Source organism: Chaetodon auriga, chromosome 15 (assembly GCF_051107435.1).
Source record: "Chaetodon auriga isolate fChaAug3 chromosome 15, fChaAug3.hap1, whole genome shotgun sequence".
NCBI lineage: Eukaryota > Metazoa > Chordata > Actinopteri > Chaetodontiformes > Chaetodontidae > Chaetodon > Chaetodon auriga.
In genome coordinates, this window is record NC_135088.1 from 18,495,427 (window position 1) to 18,517,519 (window position 22,093).

General features: G+C 44.4%; 3 protein-coding genes and 1 non-coding gene across 8 annotated transcripts in view; 3 read left to right on the plus strand and 1 right to left on the minus strand.

Annotated features, from left to right (window-relative positions):
* Window positions 1–14,784, plus strand: part of abr (ABR activator of RhoGEF and GTPase) — a 113,785-nt gene extending 99,001 nt beyond the window's left edge. For 3 of the 4 annotated variants that reach the window (XM_076750184.1, XM_076750185.1, XM_076750186.1), the window contains 7 exons: window positions 10,146–10,205; window positions 10,564–10,673; window positions 10,843–10,982; window positions 11,401–11,535; window positions 11,671–11,776; window positions 12,050–12,203; window positions 13,189–14,784. In XM_076750184.1, the coding sequence (XP_076606299.1) occupies window positions 10,146–10,205; window positions 10,564–10,673; window positions 10,843–10,982; window positions 11,401–11,535; window positions 11,671–11,776; window positions 12,050–12,203; window positions 13,189–13,278 (795 nt within the window). In that variant the 3' untranslated portion in view covers window positions 13,279–14,784. Of the gene's footprint in view, window positions 1–712; window positions 1,567–10,145; window positions 10,206–10,563; window positions 10,674–10,842; window positions 10,983–11,400; window positions 11,536–11,670; window positions 11,777–12,049; window positions 12,204–13,188 lie in introns of those variants that run through there. The other variant, XM_076750187.1, reaches the window with a different exon arrangement.
* On the plus strand, window positions 6,971–7,043 carry trnav-aac (transfer RNA valine (anticodon AAC)). Its single transcript has one exon. It is a non-coding gene; the product is annotated as a tRNA-Val (tRNA).
* A 1,289-nt stretch (window positions 14,785–16,073) lies between the features above and the next one.
* timm22 (translocase of inner mitochondrial membrane 22 homolog (yeast)) lies at window positions 16,074–18,045 on the minus strand. Its single transcript, XM_076750733.1, has 4 exons — window positions 17,798–18,045; window positions 17,351–17,547; window positions 16,672–16,744; window positions 16,074–16,574 (listed from the first exon to the last, which is right to left on the minus strand). The coding sequence occupies exons 1-4, from the start codon at window positions 18,039–18,041 to the stop codon at window positions 16,498–16,500; spliced, it is 591 nt and encodes a 196-aa protein (XP_076606848.1). The 5' UTR covers window positions 18,042–18,045; the 3' UTR covers window positions 16,074–16,497.
* Window positions 18,046–19,202: 1,157 nt separating this feature from the next.
* The window catches only part of specc1 (sperm antigen with calponin homology and coiled-coil domains 1), a 68,920-nt gene continuing 66,029 nt past the window's right edge, over window positions 19,203–22,093 (plus strand). The window contains exon 1 of one of the 2 annotated variants that reach the window (XM_076749960.1): window positions 19,203–19,307. The gene's annotated coding sequence lies outside the window, so the exon portion shown is untranslated. Of the gene's footprint in view, window positions 19,308–19,447; window positions 19,549–22,093 lie in introns of those variants that run through there. The other variant, XM_076749962.1, reaches the window with a different exon arrangement.

Genomic DNA, 22,093 nt, shown 5'->3' on the forward strand with positions numbered 1-22,093 from the left:
TTCACTGGATCAAGGAAACTGTGTAACATGCTCCTTGTATTTTATCTGAATCCCTTTATGAATCACTTTACAATCAGCAGCAGCAGCAGCCGCAGCCAACCTACCAGTAGACACCGACTGTGAATCACAACTACCATTCAGCCCAGCAGACAGTCTGTCTTACTGGTCTGCAGGCTTTAAAATGCATCCTCGTGTCTGTAACCTTTCCCCAGCAGAATATTTCTCCCCTCTAATTCAAATGGGATGGGACACAGCGGATGGAGATGGAGTTTGACAGGCATACACACACTCCCCTGCCCCTATCGATCCATTATACAGAGGAATACGCCTTTTAAGAGCAGCCAGCTCCGGCTGTCCTGATGAATAAAGATGGTGATTCGCTCTGCGTGTCTCCCAGGACGTGTGTGTGCGTGCATGTGGAAACCAGAGAACTGTAAGAGCGTGGTGAGGAGAAGTCATCTTCACAGAGAGGCACGATAACAGGCACATAGAGGAAGAGGAGAAGGTGGAAAGAGGAGGGAAAAAAGGGTGGCTCATGTCATATTTTGAGAGGAAATGACAACATAGCAGCTTTTAAAGCCTCCTAGATTTCAGCTGACATTATGTTTCCACTGTTTTAGACATCATCCTCATGTAATTTGTCTTCATTAGCTCGCCGCTTTAAAGTCTCGCACCTTCTCTTCCTCTGTCTCTTCATTACCTTCCTCTCTTCACTCACATCCTGAGTGTGCTGACCAGCTCTGGGAAAGGTTGACAAGGGGTCAAAGCACTGAACAAAGCACAGCGTTTAGCAGCCCCTCCATCCCTCCGTCCCTCCCTCTTTCGTTCACTCTCCCTCTCTGTCCTCTGCTTCTCATTTCTCATTGACTGTTTACTGCGCCCTCCTCCCCTCCCTCCCCTCTTTGGAGGTGTGTCCATCAACATCTGGAGAAGCAGGGCCGCTCAGTGACAACAGGAGCTCATTCACTCCCCCTCACTCCCCCCTCTCTCTCTCTCTCTGACTCTCTCTCTCTCTCCCTCTGCCTCGCTCTAGCGCTCTGTATCTGTGTTTGCCGTAGTGGAAGTCAGATTGCACACTGAGGGAGATGTTGGCAGCTGACTGTGGAATGAGCTCGCAGAGAGAGGAACCAGCGTGGAATTATTATCAGCCTTATCAAGGAGACCATGGCAGCATCTTGTTCTCCCTCCTGTCATCACTCTCTCCTTTTTTTGAAGTGAATATCTGAGTGTGGGAGACTTTTTTTTGCTGTTGTTGTTGAGGCATCTCTCCAGCACCTGGTCCGGTGATCAGTGAGAGGTTGCGTGGGTATCCATCCCCCCCCACCCCCCCTCCTCATTGTAAGCGGCGTACTTTGGAAGGGGCATTCAAAGGCTTTTGGGATGACGGAAATCCTGGTGTCGGATGTAAACTTGAACTCGGTGTGTGAGCGTCTGGAGCAGCACTGCTGCGTGGACCAGAACCAGCACAATCTGTCCAGCCAGCCGCAGACCCCCGTGCTCAAGAGGCACACCAACACCGGGGCCAAGCTATGGGGCCGCGTCCGCAGCAAGCTGCTCAGACAAAAGGTCTCTGACATATGCTAACATATGCACACACACGTCACACACAAGCTGTGTTTCCTCTCTTTTATCAGGAGCACTGTCACTTCCATCTGTCTGTTGTGCCTCTCCTTTATGCTCGGTGTATTCCTCTCTGTGTGCATGCGCTCTCTCCTCGGGTGTCTTTCTTTCAGTGCAGAGTTGACTATTGTTCTTATCTGATGGGTCTATTGACTGCAGTAGAGACAGTGATGCAGTGATAAACAAAAAGGTGGTAAAAGTGTGACATACCATTGCGCCATCCACAGTAAAAATGATATTCAGAAAAGCCAGGATTTATTCTTTTCTTCTCCTTGAATATGATCTTACCCATCAATAACTATTTGATGCTGTTCAGTGTAGATATTTGTCACTGAGCCTTATGCCAGATTTGAAAAGGGGTAAGTATAGTGTTTCCTGATGTTAACATTTTGGTAAATAGCACAAATACTAGAGAGACTTATTGCCTACCTGGACACTGGACTTAACAATGTCTTTACCAGGAGGTGAAAGTCTCCATCACTGTTTCAGTGGTTTAACATGAACAGTTTCCTCACTATTGTCTCATTTCTGCCACTTAACATTTCACCTTTTCTCCCTCTTTTATTCCTCGTATAAAGCAGCTAATGATGAGTGCATGGTGTTTCCAACTAAACTGTGCTGATTGTGAAATGTTTCAGTATTGGGTTAGCTCCCCCTGTTGATCATTTTCAGGTACTGTCCTCCTCTGGCTGAGGTGATCTAATGCCCCTTTGGCATTTCAAGCACAGATTCCACTAATTAACTGTCACATTATTCCAAATAGCCCCTGAAACATGTGTCTAGCATATTTGCATCATGTCTTTTTAAATACAATTAAGCTCTGCAAGGGTGGGGTTTTGATTAAACTTTGGCATTTTGTAATTATGCAGCCAATTATCAGCAGTTTCTCCACAGTGTTTTGTTCCTTACAAACTGTCGCCGTTTCATGATGAATGTTTAAGCTCATTCAAAGGCAGTAGGTGTTTAAAGAAAGAAAGGGCGGTTGTCACTTGGTTTAAACCTTCAGGTTGGACTGACTGACCCTTGTGTTGAGGAATCTGCCCCCTAAAACTGGGCATGCACATGCGCGCTCACACGCACACGTCTCATATAGCATATTTAAGCAGTACGTGAGCCTGTTCTGGTTCTACGCATAGCTCTGCACACGCAGCTAAAACTTATGACTCATTTATGTTTTTATTTATTTATATTTCACTGTGTGTTTACACATGTTTATTCAGCAGTTCTTCTTCATCATGAGTGCATCGCCAGCATTTTGAGCTGTAATTTGTGTGCATAATAAACAGGTTCAGGACAAAGAATCCAAATTGAGAGCTGGCTTGACCTTTGGTTCAGGGCTTTCCATTATTCAACAGAGGCCTGAGGAGGGCTGACCACTGGTTTTACTGAGCGGGATGAAACGGGGATTACAACCTAAGCCCAGACTTTGCTGCGTTGACCTGCAGGTCCTGTATTGATTCATCCCTCTCCTCTCTATACACGTGTCTCCATGTCTTAATGTCAGACAATGTGATTAAAGAGGTTTCTGTATTTCATTACTGTCCAAATTTGTCAATTTTGCACTTGGTTGCATGTGATCCCACCCTTAGCACTCATCCTGCGCAGAAATCCCCCGTTCACCAAACTGCTCTGGGAAGTCTCATTCATCCTGCCATTCATTTTGAATGAGGCTTTGAACGGCAGGTTTTATGAGGAAACTTGTGTTGCAGTTTTTCTGCACTCTGTTGCCTTTTGATCCCATCAAGTCAGGTCTTGCTTTTCTGCCTTGACATGATGGTGAACTGTGTTTGATGAGGGGTGAGAGGGGATAATGTTCAATCATCCACCTTCATCGTAGGAAACAGATCCACGACTGGCTGCCTGAGGGTCTTTAAAGCAATATGGAAATGTCAAAATCTGAAGTCTTAAATGTCTTAAAAAAAAACCCGACAGGGTTAATATAGTGTTTTTCATTACATGTGCTGTTATAAAACCAGTTGGACATTATTTCTTTTTAAGATTCTCAGATAATCTGCCTCTTTATGATTTTAATCATATAGGAATCAATTGTTTTTACTTTATTTTGCATTTTAAATGAGTCTTAATCTACTTTGAAATTTGTCTTTAAATTCTCTTATAAGATTTAACTTTCCAAAAACATGTACTCATAATGATAATAATAAAACCAGTGGAGGCAGGGCAAGCCATCCTGAGGGCATGTTGCTGTGTGTGTGTGTCTGTGGCATGCATCATGTTATTTACAGGGTGCTGAGAGGAATGTGGATGTTAGAGGATGCGTGAGGGTATGAAAGTGCACCAGGGGAATTGTCCTCCTTCAGCCTAAAGCAGCACCTAATTAAGACACGGTGCGATGAGATGGAGGCTGGCTGGGAACACTAATTGGACTACGCGCAGACATAATGTATGGAATGTGTCCCAGCAAAAGAACAAATGATGATTAAGCCATTACTCGGCTGTTGGTCTGGCTTCTTGGCTGTGTGTTTAACACCGTGTTCTTTTGGCTGATGACCTGTTTGCTGGGCAGGTTTGGCTTTATTTCCTCTGTGCAGTTACAGTCAGCTTAGTGGGGAGAACAATGGAGCTGTCGTGCCGGCTTAGCTGTGGAAAAGAATCAGATCCAACCATTATCATCCGCCCTTCGCCTCGCTTATCCCACCTCTCACCCCCACTGCATTTTAGCCCACATACAAAATTATGCTCTCCCATTTGAGTATGTTGATTAGTGCAGATGAGATATTAGGGTTTCATCCCTCCTGCGTGCCTAAAATGCCAGCCAGTCCCCTAATGGCCTTTTATATAGGCCACATAAATCTCCATCTGTCCCCACCGGAGGGCATAGCCCTTTATTGGCCCCAATCCATCCCCCGTACGCAGGATCTGCGTTTGGTTAATGAGCTCCAGGAGGGGAGTGGCAGGTCAGTAAAGCATTCTCAGGTTGATACCCACCGTGACCCCCTCTGGGATGAGTCCAGCCCCATCGCTTCTAGCCGTACAGCAGGCCGTATGCAGGGTGGCTTTAATCTCAGCAGGGTGACAGCAAGGCATTAATCATGTAATTAGACGGCGAGTTAGGAGATGTGGGCTTCTGGTATGTTTTAACAGTGGTCCAGGCAGGAAAGTTGTTGCGGCAAACAGTTCTGCATATAGAGAATGAGTCAGGGTGACCACGTGGATTCAGGGAATTTGATCCATTTATCTGAAGTAGTCAAGTGCAGTCAGTTTATGACTCGTTTCGGTGGTTTGTTTAAACAGATGTTGGTTTTCAACCATTTTCTGAAAGTTTTCTTCTGAACTAAAATTATCAGACCAGGAGGAAGACATTTTTTTTAGCTTATGAAAGTGCTCCAACTCACAGACTCATCAGAACTGAAGTGAGATCCCTCTGATCATCGCAGTGGCACCTGCTTTGTCGACTCCGCTGAGTAAACATTCGTAGAGATGATCTCATGGCTCACACATGTTACATGCTGTTAGAGGTAAAGATCACCACTAACCTGAATGGTGACATAACGAGCTAGCCCACAGCTACGCAACATCCACCATAAGGAAGATAAGAACAAAAACATCGCAGTCGATCTGTCCGAGACAAACATGAGGGTTCATCAGAGGACAAAAATGTGACTTCGATCCCAGTCTCTTGATAGCACATGTGAATGTTGTCACTGCTGCGCTAGATTAAATCTGAAATTTGGTGGTTCATGTGTCTGACAATGGAACAAAGCAGCCTGTGCATCTGTGACTCCACCATGTGGGTTTGATATAAGAGATGAATGTCTGGAATGGAAGAAAAGAGTTAACCATCCAGTTTAAGGTTGAAATCAATCTTTACTGACTCAATTCGTACTGAACATCATACAGAATGGCAACAACATGATGAGAAATCACAAGAGAATAGTGCGTTTTAAGGGAAGAAAACATGAAAGCACCATTGGATGAATGCAGTTTTTGTGTTTAACTCACAGCACTAAAGGGGTGTTTTTCTCTATCTGCTTGTAAGTGTAGGATAACTCGTGTTACATAAGTATAGTATGTGTCTGCATATGGCTATTTCCAGGGCTCATAAGAGAATCACACACACCGCCTGCAGAGATGCAGGACTACTCTACAAATCACAACCCTCTGCTGCTGAAGCCCCTCACCGATTGGCTCAAACAGCCAAGTTAGAGAGCAAGGCAACATGGCAACCGAGTCAAAGACCTCACATGGCCGTGGTGACATCAGCAGCTGTTGAGTAAAGAGGCTCGCTGTCACTGATGCACACGTAAACATTTTGCTTATGTGGTTCATTTGTCTAAAAATAGTCACGCTTGTACTCCGTGAAGCAACTATACAGCTGCATGGTGTTTCAGCTGCAGAGAAAAAGGCGCAATCGCTGCACAAACAGTTACTGTAATCTCTCAGAACCAAGGAGCCGTGCAGTTTGAGCTACGTTCTAATTAAAGAACTAATAAAAAGCTTTCTGCAGCTGAATGAATATTTAATCAGCTAGAGAGCAGCAATGGAAAAGTGCGATGCAACACAAAGGAGAAATTAAACAGAAATTCATTCATTTAGCATATCAAAAGATCAAGTTGTGTTTTGAATACTGTCGCCAGCATGCATTAACTCTCCAGCACAGCCACAATGGGCTAATTAAGTGTGTAGGGATTTTATTTTTAAAGGCATTAAACGTCACTTCAGTTACTGACTGTTGAGCACAATGTCTTTTGCTGTTTCAGAACACACTTAAATCTTTTTTTTTTCCTTTTAAATCTACATAATCAGCAACAGTTTGTTAAGAAATGCCATCATAGAACAAACAAGCATCCAAACCTAATGACTGAATCTGGGTAACATTTGTTAAAAAAATAAGACGTTTACATGCAGGATTTATGCTGCACACAGAAATCCCAAAATACATCTTTTCAGCAGAAAAAATGCACTTTTTGTGCACATATTGCATTTTTTTCCTTGCTTGTCACTAAAGAATGCTTTCGTGTCTAGTACCCTGATGGATGGGTCATACCACTGAGGGGGCCCTGGGCCAAACATGTTCATGTGTAGGACCTCATGCATGGTTCTTGCTTGGCTGCTTGGCATTACATGGGCTCTTTTCTCTGACAAATGGAAACCCTGGATATATATTCTTCTCCTGCTGTGGTGCTGCATGTGCTGACCCAGGTCTCTGGAGCTGTGTGTTCTGTAGGAAATGTAAACAGCTCCAGAGGGGTGCAGACCTCTGACTGTCCTGCTGTGTCCGTCTGTTGTTGCTGTCACTCTCACACGGGCCTCAGGAGTGTGGCTCACAGGTCACGTGCTGATGAAGGAGGGTAGGATTATCTCTGCAGAGCAGGGAGAGAGCAGGCAGCCAGTTCCCGTAGTGTAGTGGTTATCACGTTCGCCTAACACGCGAAAGGTCCTCGGTTCGAAACCGGGCGGGAACAGCACTTTTTCTGATCTATTACTCGTTCTTTTTTGACAGAATAGATTGAGAAATGAGGTCAGCTGTGTATGAACCGTGGTGCTCTTTGTTTTAAATAAACAGGCTAAACTGGCTTCTTATCACCATATCTGTGAGCAGTTTTATCAGGATGAGCACCTGATTTTGACTCTCTTTAGCCACACGTTCGCACGGCTGCAACCTCCAGTGTCAAATTTTCACTTTCACACCTTCAAAGAGTTCAGCAACCCAAACTTGTTTTCAACCAAAAGGCTGTAACGCCACACATCACTATCTGAATCATTATTCAGAGAAATGAAAAAGTAAGGAAATTATGTTCAGGTGGGTTTACCTCTCCACCAAGCGTTTCCCTCTTTGTTGCAGAAACCGAGCGTGTGAACCGACAGCCTGATCTCCAGCTCTGTCTGTTCAAAAGACCACGTGGCAGGAAAACAGCATGATTTATCTTATCTGCTTTGTTCTGTCCCTGTAGATCAGTCGGACCAGAGTGCAGGCTGCGTCTTCATCCTGGCTCTGTTTCCCCTTTTGAAGTTAAGACTCTTGGCCATAATATTTCTGCCTGTGTTCTGCTTGACTGACAGAAAGTTCCAAAAAGAAAAGATACTCAAGTCAAGCATCAGTGTTCTGTTCAGGGCCGACAAGCGGGCAACATGCTGACTTGTTTCGGACGGTCAAACCTACCAAAGAGCAATAAGGTGAAGATATAGTGTGTGTGTGTGAGCATACATTGGTCGGGTTTGATAGGAGTGAGAGAAAGTAAACGGGCAGCACGGAGACCAGCTGAGCCCCAAACCTGGTGCACACTCAGTATGTACAGTATGAGCTGCTTACAGAACAATGAGTTCCCATGGAAGAGAACAGCATGCTGGTTGGATTGCTCTGTCCTCCAAACACACACACACACATATTTATTACAGTCTATATAAGGAAAAAGCTTGTGCCCCAACTGGAACGCGTACAAATCAGTGTCCGCATCGGTCCAGTAGATTTGAAGTATTTCTGCGCTCTGTTCGGGGCTGCAGTCTGCTGGGGCCCCTCCTCAGTCATATATCCTTGATAGTTTTCACGGCCTCACAAACAGAGCTTTGCCGCTGGAGTGATGCGATCCTAATCGGAACCATATCAGCCTGAGGATGTCTCTGCAAAAAGAAAAAAAAAAAAAAAAACGAGACACTTTCTGACTTTTATCTTTTCCTTGACATGTGCATGAATGCACACACATATGTATAGTAGATGTTCATGTGCTCGAAATCCCCTTCAAGCATTCTTATGAACGGAAATTGGTCATTGGACTTTTCATCTTCTTGGAATGAGATGAAAGGGGGTGAAAGCTGTGCTGGTTTGCTTCCTGTGGCTTCTTAAAAGCTCTGGAAAGGTGTTAAAATACAGTAAATAAGCAAGAAGTGAGTGACTTTAAAATATATATTTTAATAGTTTATGTTATCTATCTTATTATTATTATTCAGTTTGATTAGACCACTTTGACGAGCTTTATTTCTACATTTGTGTTTCTGATTGGCAGATCTCGGCTGCGTGACTTTAGCTCCTGCAGTCTCTGCTCTGCTACCTGCGGCCCTCTCCCTGTCAGTTTCCTGGCTCAGCTGTCACTCAGGATAAAACCTTAAATCCTCTTGCCACTTTGCTCGGACCAGCTGAGTGGACACATCCCACAATAAGTCAAAATTAATTTCCAAGAAAGCTGTTCCTTGTTGTGAGCGCAATATTTAGTATAAACTAAGTCAGTCTGAGTTTGCATCGTGCAGGCCTCCTTAGCCAATCTGTTTGCAGTCATCCCCTTAAGCCAACTCATTCCAGAGGAAAGGAAAAGGGGGCAAACAAGTTCTTCTCCAAGTATTTTAATGAAAAAAGAGCCCAGGTGAGGATACAGTTTCCTGAGGGGTGAATGAGTGCAACCGCTGCCAGTAAAGGATCCTCTGTGTTTTTACAGCCCCATTGCTCTGCATTCATTTTCAATTGGGTTTTTTTGGAAATTAGCAGAGGGTAATAGGAAGGAAATAGGTGGGAGGAACAGTTTTTGTTTTTTCAGTGAGTCTGCTTTGAGGGGTTACAGGAGGCGTCAGCAGCCAGTCCTGGATCGTTGCCCAGTTCTCTTCTTGGCAGTAACTGTGTAAAGACCAATTGCAGTGATTACCTGTCCCTCCTCGTCTCAAACCCGAGCCCTGCTGGGAAAACAAGCCTTAACGATAATAGGAATGCGTGAAACCGATGCCAAATGGTCTTTTTACGAGGTAATGAAATACGCTCACTGAGAACTTTTAATGGCTGCAGCCTAATGCTGACAATAAGAGAAGTGTGCTGCCCTTGTGCTCACCCAACAATCGTTATTTTCCTCCAAGTTGAGCATCTCCGTGCAGGGTTGTGATGATCTAACTGTGTAGCACAGTAGCGCTCAAACAGCCTATAAAAAAGGCATTAGCTGTTGTGGCCTCACGCAGCGGGCATAGACTGCAGGAGACATCAGACAACAACAGGCTGCCATCTATCATGTCTCAGAGGGCATCGTGGGACGTGCAATCCAGACTTTGAGAATGTGTGCGATGAAGTCAGCCAAGTGTGTCTGGAGCCCTTGTTGGACCTCCAGGAGACTGTCGAGGTCACATGTGGGGAAACATAAGTGGCTTTCTTTCCTAAAGTAGACTTGGTGAGTGTGTGTTGTGAAGTAGCAGTGCTCGGGCACAGGCAACACACACAGCTGGACTTGACCGGTCCAGAGATGAACTCTTAACTGTGTAAATGAATGACAGTTTCAAAGCGCTGTCCCTCACTTTCTCCTCACATAACATTACCTTAAAGCACCTTTAAACTTTGTCAGCAGAGTTTAGGCCCGTCAAGCGTGTGTCGGAATGAAACAAGCTGTTTCCTTTTTGATGAATGTGCAGGTGACTCTTTGTTGCTATTTCCCATAATGCTGTCCTGCAGAAATGGGACTTTTCCACACTCGCTATTGTTGTCTGCTGATTTGATCAAGCAGTCTCCTGCATGAGTGAAGTCATACGCCCTTATTTGGTCGAAGACTTGACAAAAATCTTATCTCACAATGTCGTGTCCGTGTTGTGTCTTTCAGCTGGATCCTCAGACGGTGCAGTCCAAGAATTGGCACATGGACGTCATAGAAATGAACGGGGTAAGACACAAGCAGTTTCTAATTCTGACATAATAAATTGTAAAAATTGTTGTGAGATTTTTATCAAAGGAGATGTAAGGTTGTCCAGTGTTTTTATTTAACAGCCAGTGTCTTAACACTGTGTCCTCCCACATCCCAGCAAGAATTCAAAGTGTGACTTAAGTGTTGTGTCCTCAAAAAGTACTGAAATGTGTGTACACACAGATTTTTAGAAAAGAAGAGTTTAGTTGGTAACCTCTAAATCTCTAAATCTAAATAATAAAAAGACAAAATGAGGGTCCACAAGGGTCCCGCACTTCATCTCTGGCCTCTTAAAGGAATGCAGTTTATTCTAGCTGTGTTGTTTGTTCATCGTCAGATCAAAGTGGAGTTCTCCATGAAGTTTACGAGTCGGGACCTCAGCTTGAAGAGAACGCCGTCCAAAAAACAGAGTGGGGTGTTTGGAGTCAAAATCAACGTGGTGACAAAGTAAGCATATTCTTGCCATTGAGGCCAGAATGGGCTCTTAACTTAACTTAACCACTTTCTACACATTCATTGATTTATATTTGAGCTAGCGAGCACACTTCCTCTGACAAAGACATGTAAATCTGCATAACTTCACTAAGAGTAACATGGGTGCCGTGTGTGTCCACAGGCGCGAGCGCTCCAAGGTGCCTTACATTGTCCGTCAGTGCATTGAGGAGGTGGAGAAGAGAGGGATTGACGAAGTGGGAATCTACAGGATCTCAGGGGTGGCCACTGACATCCAGGCCCTCAAAACAGCATTCGACACCAGTAAGACTCCACTCACTGTCTGCGTGACGCTCTGCCTCCCATCATCTCGACTGGAGAAGTCAGGGGCGCTCTGTAATTGAGGCCTTTGCTGTAACACTCTGTAGAGAAGAGACCTGTGGGAACTGGCCTTTAGGGAAGCCAGGACAGATGAGGAGCAGCAGCTGTCAAGCATTCAAGTTTCATGTTGCATAAGAGTCTCTCAGCGTCTGTCATGGCTGCTTTTACGTCACCGAGATCCAACCGAGCAGAGCCCAGTATCACCTTTCATTTTTGTGTATAATATTCTGTCTGCACGTCTGGATGTGGGGTTACTGAGAGATGACATCATTCCTGGAGACAGAGAGAGCTGAGTGTTGTTGTGAGCCTTTAATAATGGAGTGTGTTCAGCTTCTAATCTGTGTTTGCGTCTCACTTGCAGATACCAAAGATATTCTGGTGATGCTGAGTGACATGGACATCAACGCCATCGCGGGAACGCTGAAGCTGTACTTCAGGGAGCTGCCGGAGCCTCTGCTCACCGACCGCCTCTACCCCGCCTTCATGGAGGGCATAGGTGTGTGACCTTAAGTCCCCGAACTGTGTGTTGGGCCCTTTTAGAGCTTTACAGGGGAGTTACTTTTGCCCACGTGGAAGAGAGAAGCTGTCTTGCCAGTAATTGGATCTGACATCTTTTTCCTCTCCTTCACAGCGCTCTCAGATCCGGCAGCCAAGGAGAACTGCATGATGCACCTCCTGCGCTCCCTACCTGACCCCAACCTCATGACCTTCCTCACTCTGCTAGAGCACCTCAAACGGTACACACACACACAGACACACACACACACACACACACACATACACACCGACTGATCACAGTTAGGCCATCTGTCAGTAAAAAGTAGTCAATTCTATTAGATAATCAATGACCCTTTTGGACTTTTTCCTCTCCTTGCACGTTAATTTCCATTATTATGTGTTTCTGTATCTGTAATGACTTTCTTTAACGACCCGGACCCCATGGCTGTTTTTCCTGTGTATTAACCCCGCCCCCCCCCGACTGACCGGCCCGTTGGTGTTTGTTCCTGCAGGGTGGCTGAGAAGGAGCCCATCAACAAGATGTCCCTCCATAACCTGGCCACTGTGTTTGGCCCCACTCTGCTCAGGCCCTCGGAGTCAGAGAGCACGAAGGGACAGCACATCACCTCCGCCTCTGACATCTGGTCACATGACGTCATGGCACAGGTACCCACACACAGTCGCTTATGGATTTAGGTGCTGACTTAATACAAAAACCTGTGGGTGTATGTTTGTCCTTCACAGATTTGAGGCGATGTTTGTTTTTTTAGTTCAACATTTTTCAATGTTGAAACTCTCTGGTGCTCTTTGTCCCTTTGGCTTTCATGGAACATTGAAGCAATAGACACAGATTCATCTCTGTGAGGACATGCAGTAAAAAACTGGTGTGTGTGTGTGTGTGTGTGTGTGTGTGTGTGTGTGTGTGTGTGTGTGTGTGTGTGTGTGTGTGTGCGTGCGCGCGCACATTTCTCTGGTCACTGCACGTTTTTTCCGGATGAATTTTACTCCCACGTCGCTAAGTGACCCATGTCACTGCGGTCTACTCTCCCAGCTGTATTTAGGCTGCAGGCCATCCATTCAGCTCTACTGAGAGATGAGTTTCCTGTGCACAAATGTCTTTTCTTGACAGAGTAAACAACGTCCAGAGTAAATCATCATAAATAGGGCTTCATGCACATGCAGGAGGTCCCGTCTATCCATTACAGCTGAGTGTTTGTATTGGAAGTTATTTAAAATCTAAATGTTTATTGCATAAGTATACAGAATGTCAGACACTATGAAGGAAGCTTCCACCGCCATAACCTGAATGTTATCTCATGGTTACATGAGAGATGGATTCTCCCCTGTTTTGATAAAAGAATCCAGTGATGTTAAAGAGAGGGAAGCAGTCAATTGAGTCAACAGTCAACAATAGTACATCCTCACTGAGCAATCAGATGGAGCACGCCTGAGCAAAGCCAGAGAGGACAGGAGAGGGAAAGGGACAAAGTGCAGGGAACACATGCTTGCATGCAGCCTTGACAATAATAATAAGAGGGACCGTATGTTTCGACATAAGTCAGGCTCACAGTGTCTGGCTGGGGTGAGTTGACAGGGGCTGCTGGAGGGACGCAGTTTTCTGGATTTTGAAGGTGTTTTTCTCTCTTCTCAGGTCCAGGTGCTGCTGTATTACCTGCAGCATCCTCCCATCTCCTTCGCCGAACTGAAGCGCAACACTCTCTACTTTTCCACTGACGTTTAATCCCCACCCACTTCCCTCAGGGCGCCATCTGGAGAGGAGAGAGTGAGAGACTCCATACAAACCTCGGTCCCTGCCTCTCGGTCCTCCTGCCTCACCTCTCCTCCCAGCAGGCAGCTCATCTCGACTGTACAGCCCCTGCCCCTTCACATCCCTCCTGTCTACACCCCCCAAACCAGCCACCCTCCCTCCCTCCCCTCCCCGTCCTGAAATGAGATGGAGCTGAGCACACAGGGAGGTGGTGGAGGAGATTTCCCGGTCGTCTAGTAGTCACACGTCCTGTTTGTAATGTGAGGAGAGCAGAGCTGACCCCCGCCTCCCACAACAAGACGACAAGGCATTCTGGGACCACAGTGGGAAAGGTCAGGGCGGTCCAGGGCCACAGCCTGGCGTGGTGGCACAGGATCACTCCCGTGTGTGTCGTGGTGTCATCTAGTGAGCCCTTTCCAGACTCTGGTTTGATGATCTCAGAAACCAGTGGAGTCCTCCAGCGTTGTTTTCCTCATCAGAGGCATTCCAGAAAAATGGCATTTACATGTTTGATAATTATGTTCAACAGCTGTTTTGTTTCCTTTTTCAGTCTTTCTGGCTTTGTGCATGTGCGTGGTGGAGGAGGCCGGGGTGTGTGAGTGACAATGTGGATGTACTTGATCTGAGTGAGTGAGTGTGCGTGCGTGTTTAAGGGACTATGAGAACTTGTGAGGTTTCGAAGTGGCTGGGGAGCCATCCCAATAAATGGCTGGTGATGTGTCTCTCTGTACTGACAGACACACTTAGAGACCTGCTCTCCCCAGTGAGTCTTGGCCAAATTAGCCCTATTTATTTTGAATATATATAATATGTGTGCCTGTACAGTTCTGTGCAACTAGAGAAATGCTCTAAGGAGTCTGTTTTTTGAAGTTTATTCAGGTAGTGATGTTACTTTTAGTCTGATTTTCTCATTCACCATGTCCATGGTTGGTAAGCTGTACTGAAAAGATCACCAGAAAGTCTGCCAATTAATTTCAGATCACTTTGTAGAGGAGAACGGGCACTCTGTGACATGAGGGTTGTTGGGGAAAAAACACAATGAATGGAACATTTAGCTTTTTTTTTTCTTCTTGTTGTTTCATTGCAAGCCTGTTCCAAGTGTCTTACTGCACCAGTATAATCTATAGGATGATTTGTGTAGTTGCCCTCGTTGCATGTTCAGCTTGTCAATCAAACCAGGCCGGGTAACACAAAGGTAGGTTGTCTCTGCAAGGCCCTCGCTAAGACTGGCAAACGCCCATCTCTGCTCTGTACAAAGCCAACCTTTCTGCTATCAAGCCTGCGACATATCTTAAAATACTGTAAGCACTGCTAGATGAGTACTATTTGATATTTTTAATATAAGATTAAAATGAAATAAAAAATGTTGTATTTTACTTCCTTTGAGAAGAATTTCAATATACTGTAATATTGAGGCTAAATGTTAATGTGAACTTTTTCCCCCTTTTTTTTAGTAAAATAAAAGTTACAAAACACTCACTTTGTGTCTGTTGAGATTTGAGATCTGCAATATCAGTAATGCTGTCTTTCTGGAGACAATGGATCAGTGACACAATAGCATGATTCACATAATCATTCACTATGTCCTGTATGACTCCAGCAGTTAGAATGTAGAGTTGACTGATGTGAAAGATAAACCACGTTTAGACATTTAAAGTTCAGATCTTTGCTTATTGCACCCCCTTGTGGTCAATTTTAAAAACTGCTGAAAGCGACCTCCAATGAATCTTGAACACTATTGGCTGTGTTTTTGTGTTCACCAGTGTCGATATGTTGAAATATTAAGAGCAGAAGAGCAGAGGTCAGACTCGTAGCTTGTACCACCCGCAGAAACTCCTTGTAAGTCCTGCAGACATCACCACAGAGATCCAGTGAGGTCCAAAACTTAGTCCTTTGGGATCACTAAAGGAATTTCATGATAGGGTTGTGACAAAGAGCATTCAGAAGACAACCCGCAGCCAAAGATATTCTTCAGATGCTGTTTTTGAAAAGGGCTTTTGACTGAGTCCTTTGATGCTCCCTCAGTAGAGTCAAGATTCACTTCACAGAGTCGCTCTGGCTCAAGTGACCACTGATTTTCTGATATTCAGATTTTTTTTTTCTGATCCTTTGTGCTTCCAGGCCCGCAGCCCGTCGGCCCAATCTGTAACCAGTCCTAAGAAATCTGAGCCAGGACGTTAAGAAAGTCAAATTTCGGTCTAAAGTGTGTCAATTTTTAAGCATAACACCATTTTTCTTTTTCTTATAATTAATAAGTATCACATATAAACACTCCCAAGGTTAAGGTTTACAATCACCTCTGACATTATTAAAGGGAGCTCAGGAGGTCTTGTCACATACTCAGGAGAGACCAGCAGAGACCACAGCTGCACTCTCCATTACTTTGGGGGATAGAGGACCTGTCCCAATACACACACTATCTCTGCAACATAAAATGTGAATGACATGATGGATTCAGCACTAATACAATCAAATGTTGACAGGTTGTGAGTATGTGCTCCATATATGTAACTTTACAGATAAAACTCTTCTTACAGAAGTGTTTGAAGCATAGACAGTGTTAGATACGATGCAACCCTGACATGTCTTCTTTGGAGCCCTGTTATTGGAGGATTCAGTGGTGGAGGGAGGGACATGACTGTGGTCCTTACGTCACAACACTTAGAGTCACAGCTGTCACCTCTGAAGAAACTTAGCTGAAACCGTTAAAAGACAGTTTACAGTTTTGTGGACATGTAAACTTCACATGAAGAAAAGACGTCCTGAATGCACAAGTAAACAAAAAAACATCTTTAATATAAATAATCCTGCTGTGGATTAGTTACTGACACATCATACCAATGTTCTACAACAAGAACAGCATTGGTCCGAGTCTGATTTGAGATGGTCGGGACTTGTGTTCAACATCAGACCTTCAGACATTCTCTCCTCACCTTCTGCAGATTCTCCACATGAATGTTTGCTTTGCTCAAACTGTCCACATGATGAGAGTAATGAGACACTGGGAAAGACATACAGGTCTTTTCCAGCCTCACTGAACACCACCGTGCACAAAGAGGAACCTGTCACTTCCAACAAATACATCAGTTCTGCTTTTGCAGCAATCCTCCATGTGCAGGGTTGGACGTCTCACGGGGCTCGTCCAGATGTCCATCGATTAAGTTCTTGTCCATGGAGCCACTCTTGAGCGGTTCACCGCAAATAATATTCAATGGCAGCGGAGAATGCAGCAAAGCCTCCACATCCCAGCACCCCAGCCTTCAGACCAGCTGCAAAACAGAAAAAAATAAATAAATAAACACGAGGACAAGAGACATACATTACCTTCAGTTTAAAACACCACGGTACATAAAGCAGGTTACACACCACGAAATCCAATGGCTCCTCCGGTCACACAACCGCTGTACACTGCGTTCTTCCAGTCAGATTTGCCTCTGTGCTGCAAATAAAAAAACAGGTACAGCGTTACACACTTGATGTGGAGGAGAAAAAGGCTGGGGGACAATCAGGGTCTCCAGTTTGAATCACAAGTTGGCATATTATTATATCTGAACTGTAATCATTTAGATGAGTGGGTTGTTTTCCTATATTTTGCAAGCTACAGACTGTACAAAGCTTTGTGCACACAAGCAGTTTTGCACCAGAGGGCGCTATCGGACCATTTTGATGGGGGTAAAATACCAGAACACAACTAGCGTGAGGTTCTAGCATTTCCTTACTTTGGCCACAGAATACATAAATCCTTGTTAGATTATCCCTTTAGCAGCCAATATGATACAAGCCAGTCTGGACACACAACAACTCTAAAAAACTCCTCTCACAGCCGTTGTGAGCCAGCCTCGAAGCAGTGTTTTGTAATTGTAATAGAGATACTTCAGAGTATGAAGTGTTTTGTCTATTCTCTGTTTTGCCACAGGACAAAGGAGGGACATCACGGAATCCTCTTCCTACTCCTTTGTTTTGAGCTCCTGCCAGTCATCAGTTTCAGCCATATTTGTGTGTTATATTGCAGCCTCAGGTAATGAAGAGTGATGCTGTGACCTACTGATTCTATGATGCACTCTGTACAGGAGAACATGGCGCCCACGATGGCAAAGTTCTTGGCGTAGGACATCCCCCTCTGGCCCATGTCTTTGAGCACTTCTCGTGCTGTCGGAGTTCTCAAAGGGTCTTTGGGGTCGAAGCCAACATTGGTATCGATGCCAGCTGTGAAAACACCAAACGCTCCTCCGAGGACAAACCCTGTGGGAAACAACAACACCAACATGAGACAGACACAGAGTCTTCAGCTATTCACCTATGATCAGAGACATATTGGCACCCTTATTGATATTGATCATGTGTGTGTGATGTACAGGAAACATTAAGGTAAGGCTGACATTTATTTATATATTATCGATAAATCGTTTAATATATTTATGACAGGCATATATGCACAGACAGATGCTGAGCAGCTGTAACATATGTTTCCACAGAAAGAGTCTCTGCTCACCTCCCACACAGGCCAGAAGCGACTTGAAGGCGCAGCTCTCCATTCCCCTCTCAATCATCTTCTGCTCGTCGCTTTTAGCAGGCATCGGAAGTCCCCCCATAACGGCGGGGTTCAGGTCCTTCACGGGCCTCTTGTCCCCGATCAGATGGTCCATAATCATACTGTACTGAATCGTTGGGTTGTCCATTCCCGGACCTTGTGAGTCGGAGGCAGCAGCGCTCGCAGTCCCCGTGGAGGCGGCCATGTTTCTCAATGACAGCGCTTTAGGTAAATACAGCCGAGGACGAGCCGGTGCAGATTCGTCACATTTTGTAACCGCCTGAGGAGGCAAAAAATGGGAACACAATACACAACAAACAGTACACAACAGTACGCAATATCAACAACAACAGATGAAAACATATATATTTTTGAAAACTTTTTTTGAATGTTTTTATTCTCTCATCGTAAGATACATTTAAATTCATGTCAACACATTCGACAAAAGCCAACCTGCCAATGTTGACAGCGGCACTGCGGTAAATTCCGTCTTTTCAGAGGTTATGCAACGTTTCTGTTCAAACTTCATGGTCATTTTGGAGGCTGAAGCTTGTGTGCTGATGAATTCCATCGCGTTAGATGTGTTCCACCTCATTTATAGAGCGAGAGGGGAAGAACTATGGGATGGACAAAGTATTGTGAAAAATATTCAGATTTTTGGATAATATTTTTAGTCTTACATTAGAAACACTTCAAAACCCTGCAATAACCCTACATTTCTGGAACTGAAACACACACACACACACACACACACACACACACACACACACACACACACACACACACACACACTATCATTATTATTGTTGTTGTTATTATTATTATCCTCTACATGTAAAGGGAATTACAAAATATTTCTAAAATGCATGAAATCCACTACAACACCAAAAGCAACTGTCTTCAAAATTGTCACCAAGTTTCCTCAGCAGCTGACATCCTGCCAGCAAACATGGAAATACGGTAAACTTCATAAAGGTCAGATTTTTAGTTGGACTGTTGTACTTGTTTCCATGAAGTTGTGAGGGTGTTTTTATTTCAGTGTAGTATACAGTTTTGTTAACCTTTATGGTACAGAATATATTAAGAGCTGTCCCAGGCTGTTTCTCTAAATGTCTAACATTCATTATCATCAACAAATTAAATAATGAAGGAAGTAACTACATGTTAGTTGTCCTAATTTTACACATACATTAAAAAAAAACAAGCAAAAAAAACAAACAAACAAAACAACTTATTCACACATTGGAATGGTCTAATCTTACAGTATACACAAAAACCAATCATCCTACCTTCCAGCATTAGAAAGACTACATTTCCCAGAAGTCTCCCTGAGCACTGCGCCAAACTCGCTTCGCGCGCTCCACCTACCGGCTCCAGCGCAGCGCGGTGGTGACACACTAATGACTCGCGTGCCTGAGGCGGCAGCAGCATCCTGATCAAACAACAGCAGCACCGCCGCAGGACTGAACAGGTGAGATGAAGCTAGTGGCAGATACTCCTCTACGACAGTCTGCGGCTGCTTTCCTCTTCTTTCGCCAATGTGTTGACTTAATATGTGCAAACTTTACCGTGAACGCGTTTCTGTTTGTCGGTGGACGTTGACACCGCTGTCAGAGAGAGTCGAGGAGATGGCAGCGACGCCAAACTGACTTTGATGACAGCTCGCTTGTTGTCAGCTTTCTCTGTCACTGTTGACGTCTTTCATTAAGAGGGTAAGTCGTGCTGAAGCAGACGTGTCCCTCCGGTTATGATAACGTGTGTCAAAAAATGGCAGTTGTTTCCGAGCTAATTGAATGTGCCACTGTATGGCCGTAATGTTGACAGAAAGTGGGGATTTTAACATGGCATGTTCTCACATGTTCCTCCTCAGTGTGTCAGTTTACATGCTAACGCTGCACCATGCACTGGAGTCGTGAGTTCAACAGGGTTGTCGCTCGATCGTTACTCCTCATCTGCTTTCTAAACATCCTCTTCATCGGCTCAGCTCTTATTCCTCCGTCAGTAAAAGCTGTATTGGACTCATAGTACGAACCTACCGTCACCAAGAGTAGTGACTATGAATTTTGTCCTGTGACATGTCAGTTATCTTCACAGGTCAGTGATGACACTGCAGCTGTGAAATGAATGGCAGATATTTTTTATTCATTCGTAGGATTGTTCATATATTATTAAAATTAGGCTCATTTTTCAGCTGTGTTTTCTGTAAATCTTATTTCCCACCTGAAGTTCTAAATTCAGCTTGAACACCATCTCCACACTGCCTTTAATACATATGAGGAGGGGGAGAAATGCTGTGGCTTTTATTTCTTTATTATTATTGTTGGCCTAAAAGTGGTCACATGTAAACATATTGAATCAGAGTATGTTTTTAGTTGAAAAATATTCCAATCAGGTTGCTAAAACCTCCCATGTCCTCTGTGTTCTCAGCGGTGACTATGGCCCTGAACTTAAATTCTTTTAACAATACAAATGTTTTGTTTGCTCGTGATATTACGCAGATTTGACTCAGCATAAGGTTTCTTTTTTGCGTACAGTAGCTTGGCACTGCACCTGCTTCTTTGTGGGATTGTCATGCTTCCTGAGATAAACCCAGGAATATACTGGCAGATCAGGTTACAAATGAATATACCAAATTAGCTGTACTGCTTTGGTTTTCCTGTCTTTGTATGTAAATTTTACATTTTGCTGCCAATGGCAAGTTGCCTTTGGACCCACTTCAGTGCTGCCAGCGTGTTTTCTTCACATGATCAGCCAGCCATTTGTTCCTCATTAGATCAGTGCCTTGTGAAGCAGTCAAACAAGGCCTTTTTGTCTTTAGTGTAGTTATTTATGAAAGTCTGCTGTTTATGTTTTTAATAGGCCTTAAGTGCTTCAATTTCGCGGATTATCCTGACTAAGCTGTAATTCAACTCTTGCCACGTAACATTTACTTGTAAACTACATCACCAGTGTTCCAGATCACCGTCTGAAATAGCGATGCTTGAATAATAAACCATCGCTATTTTGCCCACAGCTTTCTGTGCAGCATAATTGGACATCTCAATAATGACAAAGGGAAAGTTAAGTTGTAAAATATCCTAATTGCAGAGCTTACGTTGTAGTCTTATGTTTATAGAAGAGGCCAGCCTTGCAGTGGAACGCGCCTGGAACCAAAAGGGCAACAAATGACAGCTTTCACTTTACTCAGCTCCTTTTGATCATGCCAGGAGAAAGGAGACTTCAAATATGAGCGGCACACCAGTCATTTATGAGGCAGTCAATGTCAATGGTGTTTGTAGGTAATTACAACTTTTGTTTTTCTCATGGTTAACCATCCAAGAAGGGGAAATAGTTGGAAACCTGTCTTGGGCTTCTGGGCTGTGTTCAGAACAGACTGTGCTGGACACAGAAAGGCAGTGAGGGAGACTGGTCTTGTGTCACTGCAGTATTGGCTGTAAGACCATAGTACCGACTTACGTGGATGCATACAGTTTTTTTTAACTGTCAGCATTTGCTTATAGATGTTGTGTGAAGAGGCTTCTGTGTTTTCTGTGTCTGTGATTTCTGTGCCACTGTTGTCAGAGTGTTTGCAGAAAGGAAAATCACATAAACACATCTGACATCTACTAACAGGACTGCTAAGTTTGCATTCAGTCTTCATGACGTGTTTGTCATCGATGGAGGTGGACACGTCTACGTCTGAATCTGCCTCATCGTCTACGCTCTCATCCCCTGTTCAACTCATTATCCAGGCAGTTCCTGTCATTGGCTTGCTATTTATAGCCAAGGGTTATGTGGGGAGCACCCATGTCCAGTTGTACAGTGGTGGTATGGCTTGTTTTGTTCGATAGAAAAGGATATCTGGTGATTTCCTTGACCAGTCAGCTCGATGGGAAGAACCAAGTGTATGTGAGTGTGTGACGTTCGAATGGGTATTCAAGGTCTCCTCTCATTGCTGCCCCACACACTCAGTAATACCTCCTACCAATGCTGGTGTCCTGGATTCACTTTTGTGAACTTCGTGCTGTGGGACTGTGCATAGAAAATTAGCAGCAGCACTGGAGTCCTTCATCCACGTGCTGCAACAGACCTTTGTGTGAAATGAGTCCGGGTGGGGGTGGGGTAACAACATTTAGAGTGACCTTGTCCAGCTGTGGTAAGAAGGGTGAAAGGCAGATACAGCAGTGATGTAGCTCACTGCTCACTTCAGATGCTGCATTCACTGCCCACTTACGTTCTGTGGAAGGAGATGCCACCATGATAGTGTCCTGTAGGCTC